Raw genomic sequence first — 10,851 nt, 5'->3', positions numbered from 1 at the left:
GCGCAGACCTCTGCCTAGACATCTTATTTATTGACCTGCTCGACCTTGACCTTTGACCTTAACATATGCTAATTGGCGTGGATTTTCATACACTTAAATTATGAACCAGGTTTGAAGTCTGTGACAACGATGTCCAAACTTATGCCTGATTAGGTGAATTGGACATTTTGATTGACCGTGACCTTGACCTTCCGAAATTTAATCATTTCAAGCATTTTACATAACAGTTAATCCCCGCAAGTTTCATTACTCTAAGATTAAAGTTGTGGTCAGAAGCTGTTCACAAACAAACAAACACATACACACACAAACAGGGGCGAAAGCATAACCTCCTTCCAACTTCGTTGGCGGAGGTAGTGACAGTGAAAATGTAGACAGACAGACCAGGACGGGGGGAAGATTCGATTTTGAGGTGCATCCGTTATCTTAGAATGCAGCTGCAACACAACACATATAGCATATTCCCAAGTAATCGTACGTCTTCTCATAATGGTTTATGGTTTGAGGGGGAATCTAGCCTAAAGGTCAGACTCTCAGAAGAGTCATCAGGTCAATTGTTGCCTCAAATAAAGGAATCATACGAAAAGGAGAAAATAGAATTATAAACATCATAAAGTTCATCTTATGTAATTGTTTATGAGTGTTACAATTCATGGCATGAGGCCAATGCAATCAATACATAAATGATATTGATAAAAAGACCGGTAGTTTAGAATCAGGATCTGCACCACATTAAAGGGAAAGGCGCTGTCGACATCTACTGTAAGGCTTAACAATGAAGGTAAGAGTTCAACAGAAAGTAACGCTGTCGCGCAATGAGAGAGATATCACTACTGCAGTTATAATCACTCAAATTTCACGGGTCTTTTACCTTGCACTTAATTGCAAAGAACGTAAAAAGGGAATTGATTAATTTGCAAACAAAAATATAATGCCTCATAGGATAATTAGCAAAAAGCTCGATAAGAAATCCACTATCTTTCATGATTAAAATGACAACTTCAAAATTTAAGTTTGGTTTGGTTAGGTTGGGTTACGTTAGGTTAGGTTAGGTTAAGGTTGAAGTTAAGTTAGGCTGCGCACATTACATTGCAGAAAAATTGTAGAGACAAATGAAATACATTTAATTCAGTGAAATAACAACTAGCACTGACATATAACAGGAAAAAATACACTAAGTGTGTGTGTGTGTGTAATATATTATATATATATATATATATATATATATATATATATATATATATATATATATATATATATATATATATATATATATATATATATATATATATATATAAAATGAGAGAATAATCTAAAACTATATAGCCAATCAGAGATTTTTACTACAATCAAATGCACACTAGTTTCACTAATGAAGGCCACAGGTACCAAGGGGATAGTTTTGTTCCTGGAGTTGAATATTCAAGGTACTGAATCCACCGTTGCTCTCGATACCCGCTCAGCCCAACCTTCGTTGCTCTCAATACCCGCCCAGCCCAACCTTCGTTGCTCTCTTGCTCTCAGTATCACCTCAGCTCCCCACCCAATTTCATCGTTCTCAGTAAATACCCCATTCACCCTATGCTGTTTCATCTCCAACCCACCTTTGCTTTCTCAGTACCAATGCAATCCCCATTGCTCTTAATACCAACCTTTACTCTGTTTCTCTCAATACCATACCTAACCCACTTCTTCTCAGTGCCAACCTTTACCCCATTGGTCTCAATACCATACCTAATGCGCTTGCTCTCATTGCCAACCTTTACCCCATTGGTCTCAATACCATACCTAATCAGCTTGCTCTCAGTGCCAACCTTTACCCCATTGGTCTCAATACCATACCTAATCAGCTTGCTCTCATTGCCAACCTTTACCCCATTGGTCTCAACACCATACCTAATCAGCTTGCTCTCAGTGCCAACCTTTACCCCATTGGTCTCAATACCATACCTAATCAGCTTGCTCTCAGTGCCAACCTTTACCCCATTGGTCTCAATACCATACCTAATCAGCTTGCTCTCATTGCCAACCTTTACCCCATTGGTCTCAACACCATACCTAATCAGCTTGCTCTCAGTGCCAACCTTTACCCCATTGGTCTCAATACCATACCTAATCAGCTTGCTCTCATTGCCAACCTTTACCCCATTGGTCTCAATACCATACCTAATCAGCTTGCTCTCATTGCCAACCTTTACCCCATTGGTCTCAACACCATACCTAATCAGCTTGCTCTCAGTGCCAACCTTTACCCCATTGGTCTCAACACCATACCTAATCAGCTTGCTCTCAGTGCCAACCTTTACCCCATTGGTCTCAATACCATACCTAATCAGCTTGCCTCTCAGTGCCAACCTTTACCCCATTGGTCTCAATACCATACCTAACGCGCTTGCTCTCAGTGCCAACCTTTACCCCATTGGTCTAAATACCATACCTAATCAGCTTGGTCTCAGTGCCAACCATTATCATGTTGCTCAAAATACCATAGCTAACCCGCTTGCTCTCAGTGCCAACCTTTACCCAGTTGCTCTCAATACCATACCTATCACCCTTGCTCTAAGTGCCAACATTTACCCCGTTGCTCTCAATACCATACCTAACCTGCTTGCTCTCAGTGCCACCCTTTACCCAGTTGCTCTCAATACCATACCTAACCTGGTTGCTCTCAGTGCCAACCTTTATCCCGTTGCTCTCAATACCACACCTAACCCGCTTGCTCTCAGTGCCAACCAATAATCGGTTGCTCTCAATACCATACCTAACCCGCTTGCTCTCAGTGCCAACCTTTACCACGTTGCTCTAAATACCATACCTAACCAGCTTGCTCTCAGTGCCACCCTTTACCCAGTTGCTCTCAATACCATACCTAACCTGCTTGCTCTCAGTGCCAACCTTTACCACGTTGCTCTAAATACCATACCTAACCTGCTTGCTCTCAGTGCCACCCTTTACCCAGTTGCTCTCAAACCATACCTAACCCGCTAGCTCTCAGTGTCAAACGTTACCACGTTGCTCTCAGTACCACACCTAACCAATTGCTCTCAGTGCCAACCTTTACCACGTTGCTCTCAATACCATACCTAACCTGCTTGCTCTCAGTGCCACCCTTTACCCAGTTGCTCTCAATACCATACCTAACCTGCTTGCTCTCAGTGCCACCCTTTACCCAGTTGCTCTCAATACCATACCTAACCCGCTTGCTCTCAGTGTCAAACGTTACCACATTGCTTTCAGTACCACACCTAACCCAATTGCTCTCAGTGCCACCCTTTACCCAGTTGCTCTCAATACCATACCTAACCCGCTTGCTCTCAGTGTCAAACGTTACCACGTTGCTCTCAGTACCACACCTAACCCAATTGCTCCCAGTGCCAACCTTTACCACGTTGCTCTAAATACCATACCTAACCCATTTGCTCTCAGTGCTAACCTTTACCCTGTTGCTAGCCATACCATACCTAACCCGCTTGCTCTCAGAGCCAAACGTTACCACGTTGCTCTCAATACCACACCTAACTCGATTGCTCTCAGTGCCAACCTTTACCCCATTGCTCTCAATACCATACCTAACCCGCTTTCTCTCAGTGCCAAACGTTACCACGTAGCTCTCAATACCACACCTAACCCGTTTGCTCTCAGTGCCAACTTTTACCCCGTTACTCTCAATACCATACCTAACCCACTTGTTCTCAGTGTCAACCTTTACCCCGTTCATCTCTCTCAATACCACACCTAATCCGCTTGTTCTCAGTGCCAACCTTTACCCCGTTGCTCTCAATACCATACCCAACTTGCTTGTTTTCAGAGCCAATCATTAACCAGTTGCTCTCAATACCATACTTAACCCACTTCCTCTCAGTGCCAACCTTTATCCCGTTGCTCTCAATACCATACCTAACACCTTTGCTCTTAGAGGCAACCAGTAACCAGTTGATCTCATCACCATACCAAACCCTCTTACTCTCAGTGCCAACATTTACCCCGTTGCTCTCAATACCATAACTAACCCGCTTGCTCTAAGTGCCAACTTTTACTCCGTTGCTCTCAATACCATACCTAACCTGCTTGCTCTTTATACCAACCTTTACCCCATTGCTCTCAATACCATACCTTTACCCGTTGCTCTCAGTGCATACCTTTACCCCGTTGCTCTCAGTGCATACCTTTACCCCGTTGCTCTCAGTGCATACCTTCACCCCGTTACTCTCAATACCATACCTAACCCGCTTGCTCTCAGTGCCACCATTGACCTGTAGCTCTCAATACTATACCTAACCCTCTTGCTCTCAATACCATACCTAACGCGCTTGTTCTCAGTGCCAACCATTAACCTGTTACTCTCAATACCATACCTAACCCGTTTGCTCTCAGTGCCAACCATTGACCTGTAGCTCTCAATACTATACCTAACCTTCTTGCTCTCAGTACCAACCTTTACCACGTTGCTCTCAATACCATACTTAACCCGCTTGTTCTCAGTGCCAACCAATAACCTGTTGCTCTCACTACCATACCTAACACGCTTCCTCTTAGTGCCAACCTTTACCCCATTGCTCCCAATACCAAACCTAACCCGCTTGGTCTCAGTGCCAACCATTAACCTGTTACTCTCAATACCATACCTAACCCGCTTGCTCTCAGTGCCAACCTTTACCCCGATGCTCTCAATACCATACCTAACACGCTTGCTCTCAGTGCCAAACGTTAGCCCGTTGCTCTTAATACGATACCTAACCATCTTGCGCTCAGTTCCAACCTTTACCCCATTGCTCTCAATACCATGCCTAATGCACTCACTCTCAGCGCCAACCTCTACCCCGTTGCTCTCAACACCATACCTAACCTGCTTGCTCTCAGCGCCAACCTCTACCCCGTTCCTCTCAATACCACACCTAACCCGCTTGCTCTCAGTGCCAACCTTTACCCAGTTGCTCTCAATACCACACCTAACCCGCTTGCTCTCAGTGCCAACCATTACCCCGTTGCTCTCAATACCATAGCAAGTAGTAATAATAATAATAATAATAATAATAATAATAATAGTACCATCTCTTAACCCCCGTTGCTCTCAGTACCAACCTTTAACCCGTTGCTCTCACTACCATCTCTTACCCCGTTGCTATCAGTACCATCCCTAACCCCGTTGCTCTCAATACCAAAGCTAAACCATTGCTTGTACCAACTATAACCACCTTCGCTCTCGGTTTCAACCACAACCCACCAATGCTTTCTCAGTACCACCTCACCCCCGTTGCTCTCTCTCTCTCTCTCTCTCTCTCTCTCTCTCTCTCTCTCTCTCTCTCTCTCTCTCTCTCTCTCTCTCTCTCTCTCTCTCTCTCTCCCACGCCACCCATTCCCCTTTCCCCCTTACAAGAGAAGCCCTGTATGTCTGTACCCCTTGAATTCGGTATGACATCCCAAGACCTTCCTGTTCCATTTGATCCGCAGAGACAAGCTTCCAGTGCCTATATTATGTATGTAACCTGGCACCTCGGTTAAAGGTGGCAGTGTCGGAATCAACAGGATCTGAGGGCATCAGTGCTACTCTTTCTCTCTCTCTCTCTCTCGAAAGGCCCCCCACATACGTTCTGATAAATACAGAATATATTTACACTTTCTCTCTCATTTTCATACAGCAAAAGAGTTAAATTTCCAGGAAGAGACATCTCTCTCTCTCTCTCTCTCTCTCTCTCTCTCTCTCTCTCTCTCTCTCTCTCTCTCTCTCTCATCTTATGGGTGATAGGAAATAAATATCATTGTTGATCCTTTCCCACATTGATTTGCTGTTTTTAACTACTTCATATCGCACTATACTCAATCTTTTTAATGACGCGCATTTGCACCGACTCGCAGCGGTGCCCTTTTAGCTCGGAAATGTTTCCTGCTATTTGATTGGTTAGAATTATCTTGTTTAACCAATCAGCGATCAGGAAACTTTTCCGAGCGAAAAGGGCACCCCTGCGAGCCGGTGCAAATCTGCCTCACTATAAAGAATTGACCATAGTTCGCTGTCTGTCTGTCTGTCTGTCTCTCTCTCTCTCTCTCTCTCTCTCTCTCTCTCTCTCTCTCTCTCTCTCTCTCTCTCTCTCTCTAGAATAAATAGCCCGTAATCATTATGGTGAAAGATAGAAAGACAATGTTTTTGATATTACTAGAGCAGATTGATTCGTTGTTTTTAATATACCTTTTTTCCATTTGTTCCTCTTCACTACAGTACTCTCTCTCTCTCTCTCTCTCTCTCTCTCTCTCTCTCTCTCTCTCTCTCTCTCTCTCTCTCTCTCTCTCTCTCTCTCTCTCTCCATAAATAGCCTGTTCTCATTATGGGGGAAGTGGGTAAAAAAATATTATTGATGTTCCTAGGGCAGATTGCTTCGCTGTTTCTAACACACTTTCTTCATTTATTCCTCGGCAATATGGTACATTCTACCTACTATGTACAAGTATACCAGTTTCCTGATAGCAATCATAGCTCTTTTCTTAAAGTGCTCTCATATTTGACTTACCCCAAAATGTCTTTTAGCAAATCGTGATTTGAGTAAAATAAAAGATATAATCTTTTGATATGACTTGAAAAAAAAACTTTCGTATAACAGAGTTCAAGAGCCACACATGTACAAGAATTTCTAAAACAAGAGGAAAAATGACCTAGTGACTTATTTTACACAATCTTCACAGGTACGACTGTAGTACTTTCAGTACTACCTGTCTAGACCACATTCCAAATTCACAGACGATCATGGTACAGGAACATTCTGAAGATTCTACAAGCAAGGGAAACATGCTTGCTAGACTTGCCTAGGAGACGGCTGCGATCCGGAAGTTGCTTCAATTCCCCTGATAGTATTCAAGTTTAAAGTACAAACCTGGCAATAAATTTCTTAAGCTGTAAACAACAGAAATAACAAGTTATTTACATCGTTTCCTCATTTACAAAATACATTTTCATTGTCATATTGGACTCTTATACGCAATGAAATGTGCGCACTCTCAGAGAATAATAACATGTGTTGAGAGTATCACTTCGATGGTTATGTATTTCTTTCATAACAATTTGACTACTTAACCATTTACAACTTGAATATTGCTAGTTTTTATAATCTTGAAAGAACTATTAATATAACACTAGATTGAAACGGTAAGTTCCAAACATGTAAGGCAAAGTCGAAACGTAAGACCAATTTGTATTTATCATTATTATTATTATTATTATTATTATTATTATTTTATAATATATATACAGTATATATATATATATATATATATATATATATATATATATATATATATATATATATATATATATATATATATATATATATACAGTATATATATATATATATATATATATATATATATATATATATATATATATATATATATATATATGCACACACACACACACTACATAAATGGAACAGGTGATCCATGCTGGGCCCAAACTGCACGGAGACACTCCTAAACGTTGAGCTTATTGCCCTTATAATGTGAAATCTCAGATTATAATAACCTTAAATAATAATAAGGATGTGGCGATGAAAGTTTATTGAAATAAATAAATAAACTAGTCCCACCAAAATAAAGGTTAGTACGAGATAGTGTCTGAGTGGTTACCAATGAAATTGGAGGACTACCTTACTACCATTTTGCCTATTTATATAAGTCATTTCCGCGATTCCTCTCAAAAACTGCTGTATTTGCTCAACCAATAAAGCATTACCTACATTCTTCACTTGATCAATTTGAGATTCGTCTGGAATGGGACCCTATAAGGTAACAAACGAGAGGAGAGCGGTCTAAATGGTAGATTTAGAAATTATAAGGCCTCTCATGAATGGCTAAGAAAGGGATAGTCACAATATCCTTGAGACTGACCATATATACATATGACCAGCGCCAAAGACCCCTATCCACCCAAGCTAGGAGCACGGAGGTCCGGGGAATGGCTGGTGATGACACTGCAGGTAGACCTAAAGGCTCCATTAACCTCCTTCCTCAGTTCAAACGGATGGTGAGGCAAGAAACTATCAAGCTTGACCGGGACTCGATCTCCCGTCCAATTAAACGCCAGGTAGGAACGTTTCCAGTAGGCCACCATAAGCCTAGATCCATATTAAAAAAAAAAACAAAAAGACATTGCATTCAAACTGCCTAAATCCTTATATTTTTTTTTATTAGATTTGGATTATTTCCGCTTCTACCGCTTGACGATTTACTCAATCTATTGACCCTTCCTGTCCCCCTCTGACCTTTCCTTTCACCCTTGACCTTTTGTCTTCCTCTTGGCAAACACACCCAAGAAGGGAAAACCCCAAACATCCTCATTACATTTTCCTTCTCATAAAATATCTAAACTCTGATACAGTAAATCCGATGCTGGAAAGAACAGAGCAAATACAAAAATGCTGGGATACAAATTCCTGACTAATGCAAAAACGTACAAACAACTTTGCTGTTTTCTAATGCATATACACAAAATGATACACCAGTCAATGGTTAAGGAGTATATTATCCTTTTGCAATCAAGGAAGCCTTTTTGTGCTTTGAGAAAAAAAAACTACTGTTTTTACACCAGTATTAAGTAGAACACATTAAAGGAAATCAACCAAACCCTCGCATAGAACACTTTCTAACCGTAAATGGAAGTTATTCTTGGCATAAGACACCTATTCCTCTAATACTGCTGACTGCATATGATGGAAATCTGCCTCGAAACTTTAGCAAAATAAACAACAGCTGCTTTCATATCATCGTATGCAAACTCCGGGTTTAGCCTCATATCCATAAGGAGGATCTTTCGACGCCTGCACACAGTACATCAAAAACAGAAAACTTGTCGAACAGAAATAACTCTGGACAAGGTGATGCTCGTCTGCAATATCATTGCAAATGAACCGACTTGGTCCCTTGTTGTCTTGTACGATGGGAAATTCAGAGAATGTTCCAAAGGACCTGAAACATATTAGACGTCCATTGAAACTTCCCTGGCAAACTTATTGTTCAGGAGGGGCATGATAGTTTATTTTGGACACCATTTACGATTCCTCCGACGTTTTCGGCAATAATATTGATTAGTGATGGTGGTACAGTTGTACTTGATTTTTTCTTACTTTAGATGATTTCATACTTACGCGTTAGTACTATTTCCCATCCATATCATATGCTACAGTTTTTTTTATTTTGAAAAGGCAGAAACGGAAACCTAAAAATATTTTATAAGAATTCATTTATTTAAAAGGTAAATAATTTCTTGCATTAAATAATTTCATACTAAAAGGCTAATGCTTTATCTCATCCACTTGGTATAACAGTCTTTTTATGGTGAAAACCCAGAAATGGAAATCTAAAACATCAAACTTTATTTCTCTAAAAGATATACAACAACAACAACAACAACAAATGCATCCGTTTCTAGTCACCTGCAGGACAAAAGCCTCAGACATGTCAACTCGTGTCTGGGGTTTTGCCAGTGCAGATTGGTGATGGCGGGAGATTTTGGTCTAATCGCTCAAAGCAAACAAACCTATCATGGATGTCCCGGACTAGTACAGCTTTGTTGATAACGGCGATACTTAACCCCTTTCAAAAAGGTTTAACCGATAAAGAAAACAGACAAAAGAAGACCTCTTTCTAAAGAGGACTGACCAAACCTTGTGGCTCTCGAAAAAGCCTTTCATTTAGGGGTTGCTGTGGCCTGACTGGTAACGTCTCGGCCTGGTGTTTGCCAGTCGGGGGTTCGAGTCCCACTCAGACTCGTTACTGTCATTAGTATCTGCAACCTTGCCATCCTTGGAGCTAAGGTTGGGGGGTTAGGGGGAGCCTATAGGTCTACCTGCTGAGTCATCAGCAGCCACTGCCTGATCCTACCTTGAGTGGAGAGGAGGCCTGGGCGCTGATCATATAATATGGTCAGTCTCTAGGGCATTGTCCTGATTGCTAGAGTAATATCACTGTCCCCTGCCTCTGCCATTCATGAGCGATATTTAAACCTTTAAGCTATACAAGTGTTGAAAGCCTTCCTAAACAATGTTCTATTCAAGGCCATATAAGTTTATTTAAATATAAGGCTGATTCACATATATTGTACATAGATGACACATTGAAAACGATCTTTATCAATTTTATATAAAATACAATTTCTCGATATCCATAGGTGACACATTGAAAATGATCTTGTAAAATACATAAAACAAATTTTTCGATATCCATAGGTGACAAATTGAAAACTATCATTTTAAAGTATACAAACCAAAACTATACATGAATACTGTATTTCAAATCTTCCTAAACAATGTTCTATACGTTCATTTATATATAAGAATGATTCACATATCCATAGAAGACACATTGAAAAAAAACCGTTATTAAAGTATATAAACCAAACCTTAGCAATATCTTTAACTACATTCCATTTTTTACGTGGATATATATAACATGCAACAACAAATGCAGCCAGTTCTAGCCTAATGCAAGACAAAGGCCTCATACATGTCCGAATTCACATCTGCGGTTTGGTGACGGTAGGAGACTTTAGCTTGATCGCTCACAGCAAACCAACATAGTATGGGTGTCACTAACTAGTACAGCTGTGCTGATCATCGTGGTAAACGAACTCTTTATCCCAACTCCCACTCAGGAATGATATATATATATATATATATATATATATATATATATATATATATATATATATATGTATGTATGTATGTGTGTATATATATATATATATATATATATATATATGTATATATATATATATATATATATATATATATATATAGGCCTCTATATATATATATATATATATATATATATATATATATATATATATATATATATATATATATATAT

At 40.0% G+C, this 10,851-nt stretch overlaps 1 protein-coding gene across 1 annotated transcript; it reads right to left on the bottom strand.

The window, feature by feature from the left end:
• Positions 1-4,195: 4,195 nt before the first annotated feature.
• Positions 4,196-4,978, bottom strand: LOC137651672 (suprabasin-like). The gene has a single exon (XM_068384893.1). It carries the CDS (start codon positions 4,976-4,978, stop codon positions 4,196-4,198), a length of 783 nt encoding a protein of 260 aa, XP_068240994.1.
• Between the last annotated feature and the right edge of the window lie 5,873 nt (positions 4,979-10,851).

The sequence above is a fragment of the Palaemon carinicauda genome, chromosome 13 (assembly GCF_036898095.1).
Source record: "Palaemon carinicauda isolate YSFRI2023 chromosome 13, ASM3689809v2, whole genome shotgun sequence".
Taxonomy (NCBI): Eukaryota; Metazoa; Arthropoda; class Malacostraca; order Decapoda; family Palaemonidae; genus Palaemon; species Palaemon carinicauda.
This window is presented reverse-complemented; position numbering and strand designations above follow the sequence as displayed.

Bases quoted from the DNA above. Each gene is read 5' to 3' on its own strand.
- LOC137651672 (XM_068384893.1), bottom strand. From the start codon at position 4,978: ATGGTTGGCACTGAGAGCAAGCGGGTTAGGTGTGGTATTGAGAGCAAC.